The following is a 26,117-nucleotide window of genomic DNA, read 5'->3' on the forward strand; positions in this document are numbered from 1 at the left end:
ATAGGCCAGGCACTATAAACTTTGGAGATTCAATGACAAACAAGATGACAAGATCTCTGAGACCTTGCAACTTAGCTGTAAAGCAGATAATGAAGATATAAACATGAATAAACAAGATTCTTTCAGAGGTGTTATTGAAGTTCTGTCAGGGTCTTCTTCACTCACTTCCCACAAAAATACATTATTGAGGTATAAGATGAGTTTCTGGGTATGAAGGTGAATCTATGGTTTTATATAAGATTAGTTTTGATTCCCCAGAAATTTCCCCATGAGAATTTATCTCCAGAAAAGCCAGAAGTGTAGAGAATAACTACAATCTGTTAGGTTTAGACAGGGTCAGTGTTCCTCCTGATTACCAGACTGGGTGCTCTCAAAAGCTTGGCTTTTGAGTCATTCTGGAGGGAGACAGATGATGAGAAGTTGACAGCCACGTTCGTCCTGAAGGCTTCCCAGTGGTTTGATGGTATGTGTGCATGCCAGAGGAGATTGTTATGCACTTCCCAACAAAACCAACATTCACAAGGTACACAGAAACATATTTAGCCAGTCCCTGTGTGTTAACTGCAGGTATAAATGGATATTCACCACTACAGTTTAATAAACACTTAAAAGGTTGGCCCACAGCAAGTAAAGGCACTTGTTAAAGCAAAGACTTTTAACTTAAACATTTGCTGTGGTGCATGCGTGCATGCTCAGTCATGGCCAACTCTTTGCAACCCTATAGACTATAGCCCACCAGGCTCCTCTGTCCATGGGATTCTCCAGGCAAGGATACTGGAGTGGGTTGCCATGCCTTCCTCCAGGGGATCTTCCCAACCCTGGGGTCAAACCTGCATCTCTTGCATCTCCTGCACTGTGGGCAGATTATGTCCCCACTGAGCCCCCTGTGAAGCTCATTTGATTTGGTTCTGTCATTAAAATACCTTGCAATTACCAAAATCACCTGAACCATTTGGCATCTACCCAGATGTGAGCTAGTGGGCAACAAAACAAAACAAAACAAACAAACAAAAAAAACCATGTGAATGACCAGTGAAGCGAACACTGCTGTTAGTAAAAGAATAATATAAATAACTAACCTGGATTTTCCATTGACATGAAGACAGTTTCTCCCGAGAAGGGGAATAGGGTGAGTGTATCTTCATAGACCATTTTGTGTTTGAAGGTATATCCAGAGAAGAAGACAGAGAGGAAGTCAATTTGGGCTCCAACACTTAGAATGTGCCAGTATGCCACCTCATGCAAACAAACCGACAGCTGCAAGCTGTCAAAAACATAGCCATTGATGCCTGCAAAAGAAATGGAGAATAAAAGATTTTAGCAGTATCTGGATTTATTATTTTTGATTGTCACGATATGATTAGGAATGATTATAAGTTATGCTCGGTATCTTATTCTCAAAAAGAGATAACATTATACCTTCCAAAAAAGCAAACTGTTAATACTTGATCAGCTAGGTTTCAATCTCAAAGTGAGGAGAGTTGTAGACCACGGTAGTGATACATTTAGGTGCTATATGGTGGGTGGCAGGTTAATGAGGAGGAGGGCATTTGCATGGTCTCAACGTATCTCTCTACACACTGCTTATTAGTTTCAAAGAGAAAAATAATAACTACACAGAGGAAAAAAACAAGAAAATCCTTGATCTGGTGATTAAATTATTATCTGCTAATGTTCCAAATTCAAGAAAACAAATTTCAAAGAATCAGGACAACTAGATCCAGGACTAGACCCTGAACTGGGAAGAGGAAATGCTACAAAGAACAGCATTAATTGATATAACTGGAATATTGGCTGTCAATTAGATAAACGTATTGTACTATGTATTAGATAATGTATCAGTGCTACATTTTCTGAATTTCATAACTTCACTTTGATTATGTAAGAGAATATATTTATTCATAGAAAATACACAATGGAGTATTAAAAGATAAAGGGATATGATGTCTAGAGTCTATTCTCACGTTGAAAGTAAGTTATAAAATATGTATATAGAAGAAAGAGAGAATGATAAAGAAAACATAGCAAAATCTTAAAAATGAGTGAATCTGGATAAAGTGTATATGGGAGTTCTCTATTATTCTTGCAGCACTTCTGTAAGTTTGAAATTATTTATGAATGAAAAGTAAAGAAAAGTAAAATAGATTTCAAGTTATTAAGAGAATTGTTTCTGAAAGCCTCTTCCATACATCTGTCTATCCAATCAATAAATGTTTGTCTACTCTGCAAGGTGGTGGCCCACAAATCTGGTAAGCTATGCTCAGACACTCGCTTAGGGCAACTAACTGAGAATCAAACTTTCTTCCCTTCAAAGCAACAAAAGATATTATATGTGAGACAGCAAAAGAGACACAGATGTGAAGAACAGTCTTTTGGACTCTGTGGGAGAAGGCGAGGGTGGGATGATTTGAGAGAATGCCACTGAAACTTGTATAGTATCATATGTGAAACAGATCGCCAGCCCAGGTTTGAAGCTATTGTAATTATAAGCATGGTCTTAATGCAGGTATGGTCCCTGGTGGCTCCAATGGTAGAGAATCTGCCTGCAATGCATGAAGTCTGGGTTTCATCCATGGGTTGGGAAGATCCCCTAGAGAAGGGAATGGCAACCCACTCCAGTATTCTTGCCTGGAGAATCCCATGGACAGAGGAGCCTGGCAGGCTACAGTCCATGGGGTCACACAGAGTTGCAGGTATAGATGATTATATCAATCAGAACATACAGTCCAGAAACAGATACAGATATAAATGGAAATTTAATATATGATAAAAGGAGCATCCCAAAACAGTAGCAGAAAGAATGAACTATTTGGTAAGTGCTGAGGGAAAAGATGGCTGTTCATATAGAACCCAAAAGACCCTGAATAGCCAAAGCAATCCTAAGAAAGAAGAACAAAACTAGAGGTATCACACTTCCTGATTTCAAGCTATACTCCAAGATATAATGATTAGAACAGTATGGCAAAAAAGAAATAAACAGTATGGCAGTGGAATAAAGAGAGACACATAAATCAATGGAAAACAATCAAGAGCCCAGAAATAAACTCTCACATATATGGCCAACCAATAAATGACAAGAAAGCCAAGAATACTCAATGGGGAAAATATAGTCTCTTCAATAAATGGTGTTGGGAAAACTGAATAACCACATGCAGAATGAGTTTGGACCCTTACATTACATGATACACAAAAATTAACTTGAAATGGATTAAAGACTGAAGCATGAGGCCTGAAACTGCAAAACTAGAAACACAGGGAAACTCATCTTTGCAATGATTGTTTGGATATGACACCAAAAGTACAAGCAATAAAAGCAACAATTAATAAGCACAACTATGTCCAACTAAAAATCTTCACAACAAAAGAAACAGCCAACACAATGAAAAGGCAACCTATGGAATGGAAGAAAATATTTATAAATCATATATCTGATAAGGGATTAATATGTAGAATATATAGAGAACTCATAGAGTTCAGTAAGAAAACAAACAAACACAATCAATTTGATTTTAAAAATGGGCAGGGGAACTGAATAGACTCTATTTTCCCAAAGAAGACATACAGAGGGTCAATAGGTACAGGAAAAGATGCTCAACATTACAAATCAAATGTGATCTTCCGTGAAATGTCACAGAAAGAGAATTACTTTATGATTCCACTTACAGGTGGAATCTAAAAAAAGATGAGCTCATAGAAACACAGAGGAGAGTTGTGGTTATGAGGGGATGGGGTGTGTGTTGGGGAAATGGGTTGGTGTTGGTCAAAGGGTACAAACTTCCAGCTATATAAGAGGAAAAAGTTCCAAGGATCTAATGTACAGCATGGTGATTTTCTTAGTGATACTGTATTTTATTTTATTTTTTATGTATTTTAGATACTTAAAAGTTGCTAAGAAAGTTAGATCTGAACTGTTCTCACAACAGCAAAAGAAATGGCAATTATGTGATCTGCTGGAGGTGTTAGCTAAAATCACTGTAGAAATCAATATAAGTGTACCAAGTAAACACATTGTATGCCTTGACGTTTAATACCATGTTGTACAACCACTTTATATTAATAATGCTGGAAACAAAACAAAACAAAAAAATTTCAAAGGCAATTCCTCTCCAACAATGAAAACAGAAGTGTGCAGAACTTCCAAAATAGTACAGAAAAATTGGAATTTAAAAACACTTAACGGATCAAAAAACTCAAAAGAAAAAAATTCAAATTTAGAAAAAAGGAAATACAAAATTAGACAACACATAGAAATCCTATGCAGATAGGATGAACTCCCCATTTAAGAGAGAGATGGTCTAACTGGATTGCATCCTTAGCAAGGGCGTGCTGTTCTCTTGGGGTCTCTGTACAGATTCACTCTGGCCTGGGGCTCTGGCCTCTGGCTCTTCTTGATTAGCAGAGTCATCCTTGAGGGCTTTCTCTCCTATACCTATGGCTTTCTATCTTGGGGCTGCTTGGCAGGGAGCCCCTGGATCAAGGTTGAGAGATTTGGAGCTGGCACCAGGTTCTCTTGAAGATTTCTAAGTTTTAGCAATTATGGTTAGAGCTGCTCCATACCTTCATCAACAAGTTTTTAAATGAAGCTAAATTTTTATTTCTCTAGGGTAAATATTCTGGAGTGGGACTGCTGGATCATATGGTAGTTCTCATGCAAAGATGGGCACAACAAAGGACAGAAGTGGTATGGACCTAACAGAAGCAGAAGATATTAAGAAGAGGTGGCAGGAATACACAGAAGAACTGTACCAAAAAAAAGTCTTGATGACCTGGATAACCAGTATCGTGTGATCACTCACTTAAAGCCAGACATTCTGGAGTTTGAAGTCACGTGGGCCTTAGGAAGCATTACTACCAACAAAACCAGTGGAGGTGATAGAATTCCAGCTGAGCTATTTCAAATCCTAAAAGATGATGCTGTTTAAATGTTGCATTCAATACGGCAGTAAATTTAGACAACTCAGCAGTAGCCACAGGACTGGAAAAGGTCAGTTTTCATTTCAATCCCAAAGAAGGGCAATGCCAAAGAATGTTCAAATTACTGCAAAATTGCACTCACCTCACACCCTAGCAAAGTAATGCCCCAAATTCTCAAAGCAAGACTTCAATAGTACATGAACCAAGAACCTCCAGATGTTCAAGCTGGATTTAGAAAAGGCAGAGGAAACAGAGATCAAATTGGCAACAGCTGTTGGATCATAGAAAAAGCAAGAGAGTTCCAGAAAAACATCTACTTCTGCTTAGACTTTGACTATGTGGATCACAACAAACTGTGGAAAATTCTTCAAGACATGGGAATACCAGACCATCTTACCTGCCTCCAGTGAAACCTGTATGTAGGTCAAGAGGCAACGTTACAACCAGTCATGGAACAACGAACTGGTTCCAAATTGGGAAAGGAGTACGTCAACACTGTATATTGTCACCCTGCTTATTTAACTTATATGCAGAATACATCATGTGAAACACTGGGCTGGATGAAGCACAAGCTGGAATTAAGATTGCCGCGAGAGATATCAATAACCTCAGATATGCAGATGACACCACCCTAATGGCAGAAAGTGAAGAAGAACTGAAGAGCCTCTTGATGAAGGTGAAAGAGGAGAGTAAAAAAGTTGGCTTAAAACTCAACACTCAAAAAACTAAGATCATGGCATCTGGTCCCATCACTTCATAGCAAATAGATAGGGAAAAAGTGGAAACAGTGACAGAATTTATTTTCTTGAGCTCCAAAACCACTGCAGACAGTGACTGCAACCATGAAATTAAAAGATGCTTGCTCCTTGGAAGAAATGCTATGACAAACCTAGACAGCATATTAAAAAGTAGAGACATCACTTTGCTGACAAAGGTCTATATAGTCAAAGCTATGGTTTTTCCAGTAGTCATGTACGGATGTTTGAGAGTTGGACCATAAAGAAAGCTGAGAACTGAAGAACTGATGCTTTTGAACTGTGGTGTTGGAGAAGACACTTGAGAGTCCCTTGGACTGCAAGGAGATCCAACCAGTCCATCCTAAAGGAGATCATTCTGAATATTCATTGGAAGGACTGAGGCTAAAACTGAAGCTCCAATACTTTGGCCACCTGATGCGAAGAGCCGACTCATTGGAAAAGATCCTGATGCTGGGAAAGATTGAAGGCAGGAGGAGAAGGGGATGGCAGATGATGAGGTGGTTGGATGGCCCCACTGATTCAGTGGACATGACTTTGAGCAAACTCTGGAAGATTGTGAAGGACAGGGAAGCCTGGTGTGCTGCAGTCCATGGGGTCACAAAGAGTTGGACATGACTGAGTGACTGAACAACAACAACAATGGTAGTTCTATCTTTCAATTTGGGTGGAACCTCCAGACTGCTTTCCGTAATGGTGGTACCAACTTCCATTCCCACGAACAGTGTACAAGGGTTCCCATTTCTGCACATCATTGCCAATACTTGTTATCTTTTGATAACAGGCATTCTAATGGATGTGAGGTAATATTTCATTGTGATTTTGATTTGCATTTCCAATCTGTCTTCCAGAGTGACTACCTGTTTGTACATGCATGAGGGTTCCTATTGCTCTGCACTCTTGCCAGTATATTTAATGTTATCCATTTTGGTTTATTTTAGCTGTTAAAATAGACCTGGAGTGGTATCTCACTGTAGTTTTCATATGCATTTCCTTAATGGTCAGTGATGTTGAGTAACTTTTTCATGTGCTTATTTGCCTTCCATATATCTTCTCTGGTAATGTATTCATTCAAATCTTTTATCCATTTTTAGGGGTTTGTTTTCTTACTGCTGAGTCTGAGAATTTAGATATTGATATGTGATTAGCAAATATTTTCTACCAACCTGAGGCTTGTCTTTTCATTGTCTTTAACAGTATCTTGTGTAAAGCAGTTTTTCCTTTCGGATGAAATTCAATTTATCAGGTTTTTCCTTCTATGAATTTTGATTTTGGTGTCATTTATCAGAACCCTTTACCTAATGCCATATCATGAAAATTTCCTTCTATTTTTTAAAAAAAATTTTGTGGTTTTACATTTAGATCTCTGATCCATTTTGTGTTAATCTTTAAGTGTGAGATTTAGGTTGGGGTTCATCTTTTTTCATATGGGTGACTAATTGTTCCAACATTATTTGTTGAAAAGACTATCCTTTCTCCATTGAATTGCATTTCCATCTTCATCAAAAATCAGTTACCTACATGCGTGTGGGTCTATTTCTGCACTATATATTCTGTATCATTCAACTTCGTGAATACAATGCTATCATGGTTACTGTAGCTTTATGTGCTGTGCTGTGCTTAGTTGCTCAGTTGTTTCTGACTCTTTGTGACCCCATGGACTGTAGCCCACGAAGCTCCTCTGTCCGTGGGGATTCTCCAGGCAAGAATACTGGAGTGGGTTGCCATGCCGTCCTCTAGGGGATCTTCCCAACCCAGGGATCGAACCCAGGTCTCCCGCGTTGCAGGCGGATTCTTTACCATCTGAACCATCAGGGAAGCCCAAGAATACTGGAGTGGGTAGCCTATCCATTCTCCAGGGGAACTTCCTGACCCAGGAATTGAACCTGGGTCTCTTGCATTGCAGGTGGATTCTTTACCAGCTGAGCTACCAGGTAAGAGTAAGTCTTAAAACCAGATAATTTAATGTGAGTCCTCCAACTTGATTTTTCTTTTCCAAAATTGTTTTGGTTGTTCCTGTACCTTTGCATTTCCACATGAATTTTATAATACACTATACTTTTCCCTACCAGCAAAAAGCCTTTGACTGTGTGGATCACAATAAACTGTGGAAAATTCTGAAAGAGATGGGAATACCAGACCACCTGACCTGCTTCTTGAGAAACCTGTATGCAGGTCAGGAAGCAACAGTTAGAACTGGACATGGAACAACAGACTGGTTCCAAATAGGAAAAGGAGTACGTCAAGGCTGTATATTGTCACCCTGCTTATTTAACTTATATGCAGAGTACATCATGAGAAACGCTGGGCTGGAAGAAACACAGCTGGAATCAAGACTGCTGGGAGAAATATCAATAACCTCAGATATGCAGATGACACCACCCTTATGGCAGAAAGTGAAGAAGAACTAAAGAGCCTCTTGATGAAGGTGAAAGAGGAGAGTGAAAAAGTTGGCTTAAAGCTCAACATTCAGAAAACTAAGATCATGGCATCCGGTCCCATCATTCCATGGCAGATAGATGGGGAAACAGTGGAAACAGTGTCAGACTTTATTTTGGGGGGCTCCAAAATCACTGCAGATGGTGATTGCAGCAATGAAATTAAAAGATGCTTACTCCTTGGAAAGAAAGTTATGACCAACCTAGACAGCATATTAAAAAGCAGAGAAATTACTTTGCCAACAAAGGTCCATCTAGTCAAGGCTATGGTTTTTCCAGTGGTCATGTGTGGATGTGAGAGTTGGACTATTAAGAAAGCTGAGCACCAAAGAATTGATGCTTTTGAACTGTGGTGTTGGAGAAGACTCTTGAGAGTCCCTTGGACTGCAAGGAGATCCAACCAGTCCATCCTAAAGGAGATCAGTCCTGGGTGTTCATTGGAACGACTGATGTTGAAGCTGAAACTCCAACACTTTGGCCACCTCATGTGAAGAGCTGACTCATTGGAAAAGACCCTGATGCTGGGAAAGATTGAAGGCAGGAGGAGAAGGGGACAACAGAGGATGAGATGGTTGGATGGCATCACCGACTCGATGGACATGGGTTTGGGTGGACTCAGGGAGTTGGTCATGGACAGGGAGGCCTGGCGTGCTGCGGTTCAAGGGGTCACAGAGTCAGACATGACTGAGCGACTGAACTGAACTGAACCAACAACAAATATCATCACGGGATTTTAATAGAAATTGCATTAAATCTATAAATCAATTTGGGAAGAGCTGACATCTTCACTCCATTCAGTCTTCCAATCCATGAATGTTGTATGTCACTCCACTTATTTAGGTCTTTTAAAGTTTCTTTCATCAGTGTTTTGTAATTTTCAGTGTACAGATCCTGCACATTTTGTTAGATTTTTGCCTAAGTATTTCATTTTTTGAGGCATTATAAATGGTATTATTTTTGTAATTTAAGTTTCCACTACTAGGCTATTGTTATATAGAAATTTATATGCCAGCTTTGCATTCTGCAATTAGACTAAACTCACTTAGTTCCAGGGGCTTTTTTGTGGATATCTGGAGATTTTCAATGTAGATAATCCTGTCATATTCAGTTTTATTTCTTTACTTCCAATCTTCATGCTTTTAAATCTTTCTAATTTCCTTCCCCAATTTATCTGCTGCCAACTACTTTTCAGGGTTCTCAGACATCTGCTCAATGCATGCTGTTAAGGAAAAATCCAGTAGGATAGACAGGGCGATTCCATTTTAACCAGAACCAGAACTTCAGAAGGCACATATTTTTAATTTAAATGGCTTCAATCAGATCGGTTCAAAAAAGACTGTGCTACTTATGCACTAGCATTGTACGATAGTATTCTTTTACTCAGAAGCCCACTAGTAACAGGGCTTCCCTGGTGGCTCAAATGGTAAAGAATCTACCAGCAATGTAGGAGACCCAGGTTCGATCCCTGGGTCGGGAAGATCCCCTGGAGAAGGGAATGGCAACCCACTCCAGTTTTCTTGCCTGGAGAACCCCATGGACAGAGGAGCCTGGCAGGCTACAGTCCATAGGGTTGCAAAGAGTCGGACATGATTGAGCGACTAACAACAACCACTAGTAATAATTGTGTTATAATTTTGCCAGTCTGATAGGCATAAAGTGTTACCGTAATGGTATTCTATTTTGCATTTCTCTATAGTGAGACTGGAATTTTTTTCATATTTTTGACCATTCTGACTTGTGTGAATGTATAAACACAAACACATATGTGCTCCCACCCAAATTCTTACACTGAAGTTCTAATCCCTAGTACCTCTGAATGGGTCTGCATTTAGAGATAGCATCTTTAGACAGGTAATTCTTTAAAATGAGATCATTAAGTTTCTTCTGAGTCCCCCTCCTTGGCTGGTAGATGGTCTTTCCTCTGTGTGTGCACATGTCTGTCTACAACTTTCCTTATAAGAAGAAACCAATCTTGTTGACTCCTTGATCTTAGACTTCGAGTCTCTAGAATTCTGAGGAAATAAATATCTCCTGTTGAAGCCACCCAGTTTGTGGGACTTTGTTATGGCAAGCCTAGCAGACTAATACAACATATATGTGTTTATATATGATTATACATACATGGAAAAATAAGTTTTAACATGGGCTACCTGAACACAAAACGGTTACTGGAAAGGTATAAGATGGAAGGAGGTGGGTAGATAAAAGGGAAGAGGAAGTCAAATAAATATAAAAAAGATCATGTTTTACATGTATAAAATATATGTATAAAATATATACAATAAAGCTGGAAAAAAGATGTGTTTTTTTTCATGTACAAAGTCTTGATTAATTTTACTGTTAAACTGTTTCAGCTGGCAACTGTTTTTCCAGCTGTATGTATATATAAAACTGCATATTCTCTTTGTATTTCATGTGTAATTTACTGATTGAATGCATTTCATATTAAGGCTTATGTATGTTTGGGTAAATGAAAATTGTGTCTCTTATTTATCTTTTAAAATAAACTTCTCTGGATATTTGATGCCTTCTAAAAGAAAATATATATGCATTATGTGATCATATTTATGCATTTATATAAAACTGCATATGCTCATATATAATAATTTTAAGGAAATCTGACTCTTGTGAGGCATATAAAGTAATGCATTAACTGCACATCTATTTGGTGGTTTCAACTTCCCTTTATCCATTACCCTTTGGACTCAAATGCTGGTTCACTTACTGTGCATGATGTTGGAGACTTGGAACTCTGGATCCTGGGGCTGCACTCCATTGGGCAGGAAGCGCTGAATATTCTCTGTGAGGTACCAACTTTTATTCTCATCAAATACAGAAAACAGGATGACGTTTCTCTTGTCTGACATCATCTATTAATTACATGCATTGAAAGAAAGAAAGAAATGTTACTAGTATTATCAGGTAGAGATTAGCAGCCTGTGATGGAAGTGATGGCATGCATATGATATATCCATAATCCTCTGGATCAATGTCATTTTCCCCGTAGGGTCACTATTATGGCATGCCCCAGGGCCTAGGAGTGGGAGTGGATGCTATGAGCAGTAAATGTATGTTTAAAGCAAATGCGTCCTCAGGGCAAGAGGTGACTGGACCCATTAAACTTAGTTTCTTCTGGACCCACGGTCATATGCTGGCTGATATTTTTCATGGAGTCTGTAGCCTCATTCTCTCCATGTTCAGATTAGAGGATTTTCCCTCTTTAAAGACCCAAGTGATTATTCAAGGTCTTTCTTAAACAATTTAGTCAAATCAAGTGAGATGAATGCCTTCCCAAACTTTCACCTAGCAAATGTCCTTCCACAAGGCTAACTATAAAAAATTAAAAATAGAAAACATAAATTTAAATAATAACAAAGTTAATATGAACCATAAATGTTTACAAACAGGAACACTTTTAAGTTGTATGTTTACAAACTTTAAAGATTTTTTTTTTTTGAGAGGAGCTGTTTGTATCTGAACCAAAGTTACAAGTTGTCACTTGCTAATTAAATCTGTTAAGATTTAATGTATAAACTTCACTAACACGTATAAATTTCATTTTGTATAACCCATTACTACAGAAATGAAAACGCTGAGGGGAAAAGATTGGAGAACATAGGAACATTTCCGTCCTCTTCCGAAAACTGATAAGAAAACTATAATTAGGAAAGATTAGTCAGGAAAGGTACTTGTCCAAATGTATGCCACTCTGGGTTTGTGTGCCAAATATTTTACCTGTATTAAAGTTTATGAAATGTTTTCAGACTAGTCAGTCAGTTCAGTCGCTCAGGCATGTCCGACTCTTTGTGACCCCATGGACTGCAGCACGCCAGCCTTCCCTGTCCATTACCAATTCCCAGAGTTTATTCAAACTCACGTCCATTGAGTCGGTGATTCCATCCAACCATTTCATCCTCTGTCGTCCCCTTCTCCTCCCACCTTCAGTCTTTCCCATAATCAGGGTCTTTTCAAATGAGTCAGTTCTTCGTATAAGGTGGCCAAAGTATTAGAGTTTCAGCTTCAGCTTCAGTCCTTCCAATGAATATTCAGGACTGATTTCCTTTAGGATTGACTGGTTGGATCTCCTTGCAGTCCAAGGGACTCTCAAGTATTCTCCAACACCACAGTTCAAAAGCATCAATTCACCGGCGCTCAGCTTTCTTTATGGTCCAACTCTCACATCCATACATGAATACTGGAAAAACCATAGCTTTGACTAGACGGACCGTTGTCAGCAAAGTAATGTCTCTGCTTTTTAATATGTTGTCTAGGTTGGTCATAGCTTTTCTTCCAAGGAGTAAGCGTCTTTTAACTTCATGGCTGCAGTCACCATCTGCTGTAATTGTGGAGCCCAAGAAAATAAAGTCTGTCACTGTTTCCACTTTTTCCCCATCTATTTGCCATGAAGTGATGGGACTTGATGCCAAGATCTTAGTTTTCTGAATGTTGAGTTTTAAGCCAGCTTTTTCACTCTCGTCTTTCGCTTTTATCAAGAGGCTCTTTAGTTCTTCTTCACTTTCTGCCATTAGGTTGGTGTCATCTGCATATCTGAGGTTATTGAATTTCTCCTGGAAATCTTGATTCCAGTTTGTGCATCATCCAACCCAGCATTTCACATGATGTACTCTGCATATAAGTTAAATAAGCAGGGTGACAATATACAGCCTTGACATAGTCCTTTCCCAATTTGGAGCCAGTCTGTTGTTCCATGTCCAGTTGTAACTGTTGCTTCTTGACCTGCATACAGATTTGTCAGGAGGCAGGTAAGATGATCTGGTATTCCCATCTCTTGAAGAATTTTCCAAAGTTTGTTGTGATCCACACAGTCAAAGGCTTTGGCATAGTCAATAAAGCAGAAGTAGATGTTTTTCCAGAACTCTCTTGCTTTTTCTCTGATCCAACGGCTGTTGCCAATTTGATCCTTGGTTCCTCTGCCTTTTCTAAATCCAGCTTGAACATCTGGAAGTTCTCAGTTCACATACTTTTGAAGCCTTGCTTGGAGAATTTTGAGCATTACTTTGCTAGCATGTGAGATGAGTGCAATTGTGAGGTAGTTTGAACATTCTTTGGCATTGCCTTTCTTTGGGATTGGAATGAAGACTGACCTTTTCAGACTAGAAGGAATCCTATATATCATAAGTAACCAAACGGACACACAGTCAAGCCTCAGCAATACAGCAATGAATTATTTTGAAGAATTAAGCTTATTACAAGATGCTTGCTGCTTGGAAAAAATGCTATGACCATGAAATTAAAAGACACTTGCTACTTGGAGAAAAGTTATCACCAACCTCAACAGCATATTAAAACGCAGAGACATTACTTTGCCAACAAAGGTCCATCTAGTCAAGGCTGTGGTTTTTCCAGTAGTCATGCATGGATGTGAGAGCTGGACCACAAAGAAAGCTGAGTGCTGAAGAATTGGTGCTTTTGAACTGTGGTGTTGGAGAAGACTCTTGAGAGTCCCTTGGACTGGAAGGAGATCCAACCAGTCCATCCTAAAGGAAATCAGTCCTGAATGTTCATTGGAAGGACTGATGCTGAAGCTGAAACTCCAATACTTTGGCCACCTGATGTGAAGAACTGACTCATTGGAAAAGACCCTGATACTGGGAAAGATTCAAGGCAGGAGGAGAAGGGGACGACAGAGGATGAGATGGTTGGATGGCATCACTGACTTGATGGACATGATGAGTTTGAGTAAGCTCCAGGACTTGGTGATGGACAGGGGGGCCTGGAGTGCTGCGTTTCATGGGGTAGCAAAGAGTCGGACATGACTGAGCAACTGAACTGAACTGAACTGAAGCTTATTAAATTCAGAGTATTTAACTTAATTTTTCTAAAACAGCAGAAGTGGTCCAAATTCTAATCATATTCTGAAATATTTTATATGTTTCCTCAATTTTACTTGGGCTTCCCTAATAGCTCAGCTGGTAAAGAATCCTCCTGCAATGTAGGTGACCTGGGTTCGATCCCTGGATTGGGAAGATCCCCTGGAGAAGGGAAAGGCTATTCACTCCATTATTCTGGCCTGGAGAATTCCATGGAATTCATGGGGTCACAAAGAGTCGGGCACGACTGAGCAACTTCCACTTCACTTCAGTTTTGCTCAACAAATATTTGTTGAAGTACTAAATGCCATGCACTATGCTAGATGCTGTAAATGTGTTTATTTAGAGGTGTTTTGAGTCAATCACAATGAGATATCCAGGGGAGATGTCTAGGCTGTCATACAGATTTTCAGGTAATCTAAAAGTAAGCTAAAAGTAGGTGGTAACTGATCACGTAAAAATGGGCAAGGTCACTTCAAGAGAGAAATTTTAGGCTGAGAATGAGTGTTATAGAAATAATCTAGGGCCAGGCTCTCCTGTCTATCCAGCAGGCAAGTTTGTTACATCAAAGTCAATAAAAGCTGTGAGAAATCCAGCTCACTTCTTCTATTGCTCGATATTGCAGCCTACAATATTTTCTGCATGCTTTAGGTGGACATCCACTGAGAGCAGAATATAGGAAATATTATTTGGAAATGCATGTGCCTCTTCATTCCATTTCAGCGTCAGACTCAGCACTTGGAAAGAGATGAACTTACCTGGTTTCCTCTTTGATCTACAGATTCTTTGTAGCAGATGAGGAGGGGGCCAATGAGTCCTGAAGCTAGATCTTTCTCTATGTTAATGAAACTAGAGTAATATCGGGTCAGACACCGAGGATCTGATTTAGTTGGCCCATCTTCTACAGTCACTGTCCATTTATACTTGAACACTTCTCCTGGCAGAACTGGCATATCTTTCAAATGTTTCACACCTACCCACACCCAAACCCCAAAATAGCTTGATTAGAACTATAACAAGGCATATATTAGTGATTATGTCATTATTGCAATGGCTCTACCAATTTATACGTACATATGAAGTTTCCCAGTAAGTGAAAACTAAATTTGCCACCTCTTAGAAGTTTAAGATTCATGCAACTTTTTATTATAGAAATAGGTACAGGAGATTTCTGCTAGCATGTTAGTTTGATTTGAAATGGGCTGGTCTCCCTACTCTGACAAATACACAGAAATAATAGATGATATTTTGAAACATTTTAAATGTATAACTGAAAATGCATCAAGAAGAAAAAACCCAAGTGCCAAAAAAAGAAAGCCACATCAAAGCCAGATTGGCCTTAATTGATACCACAGGACTGCGCAATGAGGTTTTAACTCACATGTGGTATCAAGACTTGTGGCATCTGATGTCTGTGAGGAATGGAAGCAGTAATTGAAAGCTGCTGTTGGGCTATTGTCAACAAAGGTCCGTCTAGTCAAGGCTATGGTTTTTTCCAGTAGTCATGTATGGATGTGAGAGTTGGACTATAAAGAAAGCTGAGCACTGAAGAATTGATGCTTTTGGACTATGGCATTGGAGAAGACTCTTGAGAGTTCCTTGGACTGCAAGGAGATCCAACCAGTCCATCCTAAAGGAAATCAGTCCTGAACATTCATTGGAAGGAATGATGTTGAAGCTGAAATTCCAATCCTTTGGCCACCTGATGTGAAGAGCTGACACATTTGAAAAGACCCTGATGCTGGGAAAGGTTGAAGGCAGGAGAAGAAAGGGACAACAGAGGATGAGATGGTTTGATGGCATCACCAACTCAATGGACATGAGTTTCGGTAAACTCCGGGAGTCAGTGATGGACAGGGAGGCCTGGTGTGCTGCAGTTCATGGGTTCGCAAAGAGTCAGACACGACTAAGCGACTGAACTGACCTGTTGGGCTAATGGGTCCTCAGGACAAGGACTGTCTAATTTTAATAATTAGAACTCACTTTTGAATATGTTTAATACCTGAGTAGCCAGTCTATATCCATTCCCTAAGCGTACATCAGATTTAACATAATAGGGAGGGAGGGTAGGTGGGTATTAGAGGAAAGGGCAAATAGATTGCTGCTTAATAGATCCTGCTGTGTGAATACTCTCTCTACGGTTTGGTCACCAATGCTTTTTGTGTGCCAGGTGCCCGAATGGTGGTCTCTTAGGGGAGGCATATGCTTTCCTTGGAGTAATCATCAGGATCCCAGCACTGGGCACTTCCATGCCATGAGAGAGGCTTACTTCAGCTATTCTTTTGCAGCCCTCCTCTCCCTAACCAGCTCTTGTTACATCCAGTGATATATCCAAAAGCCTGTTATTTCTGGCATCCGTCACACTGCCTTCTCAGACAGGGTATCTTCAAAAAGAGACCAAGCCAGCTACTTGCAACCGTAACTACTTCGTACAGAAAAAACCACATGCATCCTTGGCAGGTCAAACAGCAGGAGGGCAAGCTGCCTCACTCTTACCCCCTCTTCTGCAGAGTTCTCCACATAAAAAGCAAGTTACTAGGAACTGGATTTGCGGATGCCTCCTAATTTCAGGGTACACACTCAATATCTCCCCAGAATTCTGTTCCTGTGCCCTTCTCCCATAAAGGAATGCAAATCAATTATGCATTCGAATTTTGACCAGCAACCATGAGGATTAGAAAACAGAGGATTGAAAGTTATTTATAACCAGCCTAGCTATCCATCATATTATACTGAAGGACTCATAAAATTTACCCCCTATATACTAAATGCACTCAGAAGTATACTGAAGATATACTTCCAGAAAAACAAAAGAAATAAAAATCCAGAAATGTACAAGATAAGAGAGGTAATGGCACTAGCCTACAAGTCCAAATAAAGAAATCCAGAGATGGCAGCTTTGTAGCAGGCCTAGCAAGCATATCATCCATATTAGAACAGTAAGCTGGTGAACAACAAGAATATCTTTAGAAGAAAAAAGGATCAGATACTAATAAATAGCATGATTAAGAAGCTGGAAGACCTAAGGGATATGGTGAAAAGTCATATATTTCTTCTCTTGATAAAAGAAAATCTTTCTTCAGGAATACAAACACAAAATATATAAGATTAGCATGGTCTTAATATACTGCATATATTGGGACTTCCCTGGTGGCTCAGTCAGTAAAGCGTCTGCCTACAATGCAGGAGACCCCAGTTCGATCCCTGGGTCAGGAAGATCCTCTGGAGAAGGAAATGGCAACCCACCCCACTTGCCTGGAAAGTCCCATGGACGGAGGAGCCTGGTAGGCTACAGTCCATGCAGTTGCAAAGAGTCGGACACAACTGAGCAACTTCACTTCACTTCACTTCAATATACTGCAAGCTAAAATTTACCATGATTTTGAACTACTGCTAGAGAATAAAGAAGGATAATCCATTGGGCTGTAACAGTAAAATCATTGGAACTGTAGACAAAGGAATAACCATAGCATATCACCCAGTTCTGCAGCAAACTCATATTCTTATAATGAGAAACACATACTACAATAATATAAATGCTGGTTTTTTGACTTTTAAAGTTTAAAATAAATATATAGAAAAAGCAAGGAGTTATTTAAAATTACAGTACAAAATTACAGTACAGCAGTTGAGAAATGGAAGAATAGATGAGAGGAAATGGCAAAGGGAATGGTTGTTAGTACTCTTAGTGTACATATAATATCATAAAGACATAAAAAGTAGATATTTAGCATATTTTTAAAGTTCTGCCAATTGAGGAACTAAAACACTGATAAAAGTCTAAAACAACTAGAGTAGGAAGAGGCATAATGTGAAATCCTTATTTAATACAAAATTAAATATATAATGTTATAACTACAAATATATATTTATAAATATAACTTCATATAATTATATATATATATAACTTTATAATACAAATCTTTATACATATATAAAGTTGCAAAACAAAGGAGTAGCAGATAAATGATTTTTTGAGATACAGAGCTAACTGCCAAAAATCTAAAGTGGAAATGCTTAAAAATGAAGGCTTTCCAAGCCAGAATTCTATGTCTAACAAAAGTATCCTTCCCAAGTGAAGGCAAGGACTTCCCTGGCGGTCCAGTGGTTAAGAATCTGCCTGCCAATGCAGGGAACACAGGTTCAATCCCTGGTCCCTGGAAGATCCCACATACCATGGAGCAACTAAGCAAGCCCCTGCGTTCCAACCACTGAGCCCAAGTGCCCTAGAGCCCATGCTCTGCAACAAGAGCAACTCGCTCTCCACAACTAGAGAAAGCCTGCACGCAGCAATGAAGACCCAGCACAGCCAAACAAATAAATAATTTGTAAAATAATTAAATATTTTACAAATAAATAATATGTAATGAAATAATAATGATTTACAAATGAAAAAAGTGAAGGCAAAATGAAGGCATATTTTCAAATAAAATAAAACAAGAGAATTAAGGATGGGGTGATACATGTGCATGGTTGTAGTTGTTGTTGTTGAGGCTGTGTCCTAATCTGTATCTACAGGTAAGTAAGACCTAGAAAATTGAGGTAAAGCTTACCTTTTGGAAATCTCCCTGAGTGCAAAGGACTGACATCAGTGATTCCATGAGGGTAGATGTTATATGGCCGGCTTGCTTGATTCTTAAATATAATCTGAAAGTATAAATGAGATATAAGGTTGAGTACTAACATGATTAGGATCAAGAAGCAAAATGTGGCCCGTCTCCAGAAAATAAAAGCTGCCTTGTATTGACAGTATAGGGGTTTGAGCCTAGATAAAGCTCAAAATATTTGTTCTTTTTGTAAAACTGCTCAGATAGCTACTTAGGTTTTTCACTGAAGGCTCCTTTCATTTATTTAAAATTATTTTAGTTGCTTCAGGAAGAATTCCTTGTACCTTCTGACTCTAGTAGTTGAAATCTGGGTGTCTGCTGAGGACACTGCTTCCCTTCAGCCTTTGCCACCATTTGGGCACTGAGTTCCCAATAGTGGAGAGGAAAATAGTGGTTCAAGTGATAAAATCTTCACTGGATGAGCGGGCAGGATAAGGGGACAGTTGATTACAGCATTAAGCAAGGGTGGCAGCTGGCATCATATGACTGCCTGAGTTTTCCAAAAGAGAGGAAGAATAGAAGAGTGATAACATGGGAGCATCATTAAGAACCCTGAACTTATCAACCAGCCTCTATACTGAGGTTGCGTGATATGAGGATAAAAGAACAAACTTCTACTTGCAGTCTTATCTTAAACCCACTCACTTGGTAAAAGCCCACTGACAACCTATTCCTTGCCTGTCCCTAAGCAGCAGAATGATGTAGGAGAAAAATCACACAGCTCTGTATGACTTAATTAATTAATTATTTATAATCAGTTATACATATTCAGTTCAGTTCAGTCGCTCAGTCGTGTCTGACTCTTTGCAACCCTATGGACTGCAGCATGCCAGGCCTCCCTGTCCATCACCAACTCCCGGAGTTTACTCAAACTCATGTCCATTGAGTCGGTGACGCCATCCAACCATCTCATCCTCTGTCGTCCCCTTCTCCTCCCACCCTCAATCTTTCCCAGCATCAGGGTCCTTTCCAATGAGTCAGCTCCTCGCATCAGGTGGCCAAAGTATTGGAGCTTCAGCTTCAACATCAGTCCTTCCAATGAATATTCAGGACTGATCTCCTTTAGGATGGACTGGTTTGATCTCCTTGCAGTTCAAGGGATTCTCAAGAGTCTTTTCCAACACCACAGTTCAAAAGCACTAAATATAATTATATATTAATATAATATCATTATTATATTAATGAGAAATTAATGACCAAAAATCTCAAGCAGATGCTCAAACTACCTAGTTATTTTATTATGTTTTCCTAGAAATTCATCTTCCCACTTACTCAGATACTTTTTGCTTCCCGATCCTCATGCTCAGGTGCTTCTTTTTTTCACTGAGAAGGGAGAAGCATTCAGAAAAGAAATTCCTCATCCTCCCAAAATCCACCCTCAAATCTACCAATCTAGATGCATATATGACCATATTTTCTCCTGTTAAAATCAGCTCCTGTCTAACGACGACAACATCTCCTCTTGTGTACTAGTACCTAATAAAGTTCCATTTTAAAAACTTCCTTTTAGAATAGAAAATAGAACCCAGAATTAGATCCATACAAGTACAGTCCATTGATCTTTGACAAAGAAGCAAGGACAATAAAATGGAGCAAAGACGGTTTTTTCAACAAACGGGGCTGGAACAAGTAGACATCCACATGCAGGAAGAAGAAGAGGAGGAGGAGAAAGGGGAGGAGGAAGAAGAATCTAGATGCAGACCTAACCTTGCACATAAATTCAGAAAAACAGATTACAGAGCTACATAATTGTTTTGGAATTCTTATGTGATATTTGCCCCTAGTCTTCTATGTATTTATTTTTCAATCATTTATTATTATCAATATATACTCATACATATTTATTTTATAATTTAAGGTATACTCCAGTACTATTTTACTTATTTGATTGGTTATATTCTTCCAGTTTGGCCATTAGAAGCTCCTGTATTCATTTGACATTATTCCCATTCTTTTATTTTTTGAGCACTTTCTTCCTTTCTGAAACCACAAGATGCTCCAGGCTCATCTTGTATCTTCCCTGGCCCAGCCCTAGAATCATCCCTTCTCCAAAGGGCTTTGGTTCCTTTCACTGGAGAATGGTAATTAGAAACCAAGATCTGGCTGTGCTCATTGCTACTGGGGTGTCACTGTTACCAGGACCTCTTAGTGGATAGCATGAGGAAATACACTAATCCAAACTTACGCACACATATGTAATTATTTCTGCATGTATCCATCTGTCTCTATGGGCAAACATGAGCTCATAGTAATGTCTCCAACTCTAATCCAGTATCACATGATTTATTCTAGCCTTTTCTTTTTGTTTATTTATAATTACCCTCTCCAACAGTGACAAATATAGCTCCCACCATCGGTCATTCATTTACTTAATCTTCAAATAATAACCTGGGGGTTCCAAGGTGGCACTAGTGGTAAAAAATCTGCCTGCCAATGCAGGAGACAGACATAAGAGACATGGGTTTGATCCCTCGGTCATGAAGATCCCCTGGAGGAGGAAATGGCATCCCACTCCAGTATTCTTGCCTGGAGAATCCCATGGACAGAGGAGCCTGGTGGGCTACAGTCCATGGGGCCCCAAAGAGTTGGACACAACTGAGTGACTAATCCTTTCCTTTCCAATAGCTAATAATGTTCAGCATCTTTTCATGTGCTTTTTGGTCACTTCTTTATACATCATCTTTGGAGAAATGTCTATACAAATCCTGTGCTTTTTTTTTTTTTTTTTTCAGTTGGATTATTTGCCTTTTTATTATTGAGTTGTAAAAGTCCTTTATATATTCTGGATACTATTCTTTTCATCAGATATATGATTTGTAATTATTTTCTCCTATTCCATGAATTGTCTTTTCACTCTCTGGTTGGTGTCTTTGAAGCATAGAAGTTTTTAATTGTGATGATCTCTAATCTTTTATCTTTTGTTGCTTTTGATGTCATACCTAAGAAACCATTGTGTAATCCAAGGTCACAAACATTTACTCCTGTATTTTCCTCTAAGGGTTTTATAGTTTTAGCTCTTACATTTATATCTTTGATCTACTTTTAATCTGTGTAGGGTATGAAGAAGGGGTCAAACCTCTCTCTTCTGCACGTGGGTATCCAGTTGTCCCAGTATTCTTTCCCCATTGATTGGTCTTGGGACATTTGTGAAAAGTCAAATGGTCACTTGTTACACTATTGGTGGGAATGTAAATTGGCGCAGCCACTATGGTAAACGGTTTGGAAGTTCCTTTAAAAAACTAAAAGAAGAGCTACCATATGATCCAGCAATCTCACTCTTGGGCATATATCGAGAAAAGATGAAAACTCTAATTCTAAAAGATACATGCACCCCAGTGTTCATTGCAGCACTATTCACAATACCTAAGGCATAGAAACAACCCAAATGTCCATCGAAAGATGAATGGATAAAAAAGATGCGGTATATATATGCAATATTGCTGCTGTTCAGTCACTAAATCATGTCTGACTCTTTGGGACCCATGGACTGTAGCACACCAGGCTCCTTTGTCCTCCACTACCTCCTAGAATTTGCTCAAACTCATGTTCATTGAGTCGGTGATGCCATCTAACCATTTGATCCTCTGTCACCCCTTTTTCCTGTCGCCTTCAATCTTTCTCAGCATCAGGCTCATGTAATATTTCTCAGCTATAAAAAAGAATGAAAAAATGCCATTTGCAGCAACATGAATGAACCCAGAGATTATCGTACTAAATGAAGTAAATCAAAGACAAATACCATTTATCACTTATACGTGGAATCTAAAATATGACACAAATGAATGCATTTACAAAACAGAAACAGACTCATATTCATAGAAAACTAGCTTAAAGTTACCAAAAGGGAAAGAGAGGGGAGGGAGGATAAATGGGATTAACAGATAAAAAGTATGATACATAACACAGATAAGCAACAAAGATTTAGTGTATACCACTGTAATGGCAGAAAGTAAGGAGGAACTAAAGAATCTCTTGATGACGGTGAAGGAGGAGAGTGAAAAAGCCAGTTTAAAACTAAATATTAAAAAAACTGAGATCATCACTTCCAGTACCATCACTTCATGGCAAATAGATGGGGAAACAATGGAAACACTGACAGACTTTATTTTCTTGGGCTCCAAAATCACTGCAGATGGTGACTGCAGCCACGAAATTGAAAGATGCTTGACCCTTGGAAGAAAAGCTATGACCAACCTAGACAGCATATTAAAAAGCAGAGACATTACTTTGCTGACAAAGGTCTGTCTAGTCAAAGCTATGGTTTTTCCAGTAGTCATGTATGGATGTGAGAGTTGGACCACAGAGAAAGCTGAGAGCCAAAGAATTGATGCTTTTGAACTGTGGTGTTGGAGAAGACTTGAGAGTCCCTTGGACTGCAAGGAGATCCAACCAGTCAATCTTAAAGGAAATCAGTCCTGAATATTCATTAGAAGGACTGATGCTGAAGCTGAAGCTCCAATACTTAGGCCACCTGATGAGAAGAGACAACTCATTAGAAAAGACCCTGATGCTGGGAAAGATTGAAGGCAGGAGAAGAAGGGGAGGACAGAGGATGAGATGGTTGGATGGCATTACTGACTCAATGGACATGAGCTTGAGAAAACCTCAGGAGATTGTGAAGGACAGGGAAGCCTGGTGTGCTGCAGTCCCTGGAGTCACGAAACATGGGATACAACTTAGTGACTTAACACAACAACAACAGGGAATTATACCCAATATTTGTGATAACCTATAATGGAGTATAATATGCAAAAACACTGAATCACTATACTGAAATTAACATATTTTAATATTGTAAATCAACTATACTTCAATAAAAAGTCAAGTGTCCATAGATACGTAGGTTCATTTCTGGACTCTCAATTGTTTTCCATTGATCTACATATCTAACCTTATGCTGGTACCACTTTTTCATGATTACTGTAGCTTTTTGGTAAATTTTGAAATTGAAGTGTGAGTCCTCAAACTTTGTTTTTTCTTTTTCCCCAAGATTCATTTGTCTAGTATGGGTCCTATGCAATTCCATCTGTATTTTAGGATCAGCTTGTCAATTTCTGCAAAAAAGACAGTTATGATTTTGATAGGGATTTAATTAGATCTATAGATAAATTTGGAAGAGCCTTAGAAGTAAGTGACTCTTTCAATCTATAAATATTATATGTTTATCCATTTATTTAGATATTTAAACAATTATCTCAGTAACATTTTTTTTCATTTTTCATGAAAATTAACAGTTTTAATTGTTTAAAAAAACAATTTTTTACAATACATTTTTCACATTTTTATAGTTTTTTACAATACACTTTTCAGTTTTCAGTGTACAAGTCTCATGATGTTTTTGTTAAACGTATCCCAAGTTATTTCACTTTTTTTATGTTATCATGAATGAAAGCTTTCCTAATTTTCTTTGCAGATTTTTCACTGAAGTGTAAAGAAATACAACTTATTTTTAAATATTGATCTTGTATCTCGTAACCTTGCTGTGTTTGTTTATTAGTTCCAATACCTTTTTAGTATTAAAAGACGCTTGCTCCTTGGAAGAAAAGTTATGACCAACCTAGACAGCGTATTAAAAAGCAGAGACATTACTTTGCCAACAAAGGTCCATCTAGTCAAAGCTATGGTTTTTCCAGTAGTCATGTATGGTTGTGAGAGTTGGACCATAAAGAAAGCTTTTGAACTGTAGTGTTGGAGGAGACTCTTGAGAGTCCCTCCAAGGAGATCAAACCAGTCAATCCTAAAGGAAATCAATCCTGAATATTCATTGGAAGGACTGATGCTAAAGCTGAAGCGTTAATACTTTGGCCACCTGATACAAAGAACTGACTCATTGGAAAAGACCCTGATGCTGGGAAAGACTGAAGGCAGGAGGAGAAGGGGACGACACAGGATGAGATGGTTGGATGGCATCACTGACTCAATGGAGATGAGTTTAAGCAAGCTCCAGGAGTTGGTGATGGACAGGGAAGCCTGACATGCTGCAGTCCATGGGGTTGCAGAGTCGGAACCAACTAACCAACTGAACTGAACTGAGGTAGACTTATGTATCTTGATATGAAATTATATCTAAGATATGTTGTTAAAAATTTTAAATCAAGGTACAGAACAATTTGCAGGGACTTCCCACGTGGCTCAGTGGTAAAGAATCCACCTGCCAATTCAGGAGTCACAGGAGACATGGGTTCAATCCCTGGGTTGGGGGAATCCCCTGGAGGAGGAAATGGCAACCCACTCCAGCATTCTTGCCTGGAAAATTCCATGGACAGAGGAGCCAAATGGGCTACAGTCCATGTGGTTGCAAAGAGTCAGACATGAGTAAGTGACTGAGCACACTTGCACAGAACAATTTACATCACGCTTCTGTTTTTGTGTGAAATATATGCACATATACTTGTATAGTGTTAGTTGCTCAGTCGTTTCTGATTGTTTGCAACCCCATGGAATGTAGTATATGTAGTTTATGCATGTATTATTTCTGAAAGGGAATATGAAAAACTGACAGCAATAATTGCAGCTCAGACTAGGGGACTAGAAGTCTGGGAGGAAGGAAAGTTTCCTTTTGTTTTGCACAGTCTTTTTTGCCTTTTGAGTTACTTTTACTAATTAAGAAACAGGTAAATAAAATTCATAAAGAAAAATGTACAATAATAGCTAACTAAAATTTTAAAGAAGGGCAATGAAGAAAGATGTGCCCTACAAATATCAAAACATATTACAAGATTGTAATCATTAAGACAGTATGGTAACAGATCAGTTAAAGAGAACAGATTTCAGCATTTTAGTATATAATAAAAAGAACTTACCAAGTGGCTCAGTGGTAAAGAATCCGCCTGTGATGCAGAAGACCTGGGTTTGACCTCTGGGTCAGGAAGATCCCCTAGAGAAGGGTATGGCTACCCACTCAGTATTCTGGCCTGGGAAACCCCATGGACAGAAGAGCCTGGTGGGCTATAGTGCATGGGCTCACAAAGAGTCAGACACCACTGAGTGTGCATGCATATAATAAAAAAGGCATTTTTAAGTTAGTGAGGAAAGGATTGATTGGGCCAAATGGCTGTCACTTGTGGAACTCCCTATTTGACACTATGCTCTATATCCACAAGTAACTTCCAGAGCAATTTACATGCTTATTATAAAAATAAAACTGTAAACACAAAAGAATAAAATATAGTAGACTATTTTTATCATCTCTTAGGGGTAGTGAAGATGCTCCTAGGCAGAAAACATAAATGAAAAATATTCAGAAAAATATAAATGTAAAGATTGATAAAAAGATCTTGACTATATTAAAACTGAAAATCTTTATAGGGAAAAAGAGATCATAAAGGAGTTAAAGCACAAGTGATAGACTGAGAAAAATACGTGAAAGATAAATAATAATGTGCTAATATCTGTATACATAAAGCCTTTTACAAATATATAAGCAAAAGATAGCCATTTCTAACATAATTTCACAGTGAAAAGACAACAGACTCTGTATGATTTCAATACCTTTAGACCATGAAATTTTTACACCTTGCTTTATGTCCCTAGATATATTTCAGTGTCTCCTAGTTTACAGTCTATAGGGAC

General features: G+C 38.7%; 1 protein-coding gene across 6 annotated transcripts in view; it reads right to left on the reverse strand.

The window, feature by feature from the left end:
* F8 (coagulation factor VIII) overlaps positions 1 to 26,117 on the reverse strand; it is a 133,379-nt gene that overhangs the window by 64,894 nt on the left and 42,368 nt on the right. For all 6 annotated transcript variants that reach the window (XM_081563657.1, XM_081563660.1, XM_081563659.1 and 3 more), the window contains exons 10-13: positions 18,492 to 18,585; positions 14,697 to 14,911; positions 10,833 to 10,977; positions 1,080 to 1,289 (exon numbers count right to left, since the gene is read on the reverse strand). In XM_081563657.1, the coding sequence (XP_081419783.1) occupies positions 1,080 to 1,289; positions 10,833 to 10,977; positions 14,697 to 14,911; positions 18,492 to 18,585 (664 nt within the window). The remainder of the gene's footprint in view (positions 1 to 1,079; positions 1,290 to 10,832; positions 10,978 to 14,696; positions 14,912 to 18,491; positions 18,586 to 26,117) is intronic.

Source organism: Giraffa tippelskirchi, chromosome X (genome assembly GCF_054371585.1).
Source record: "Giraffa tippelskirchi isolate mGirTip1 chromosome X, T2T-mGirTip1v1.2.pri, whole genome shotgun sequence".
In the NCBI taxonomy this organism is placed as follows: Eukaryota; Metazoa; Chordata; class Mammalia; order Artiodactyla; family Giraffidae; genus Giraffa; species Giraffa tippelskirchi.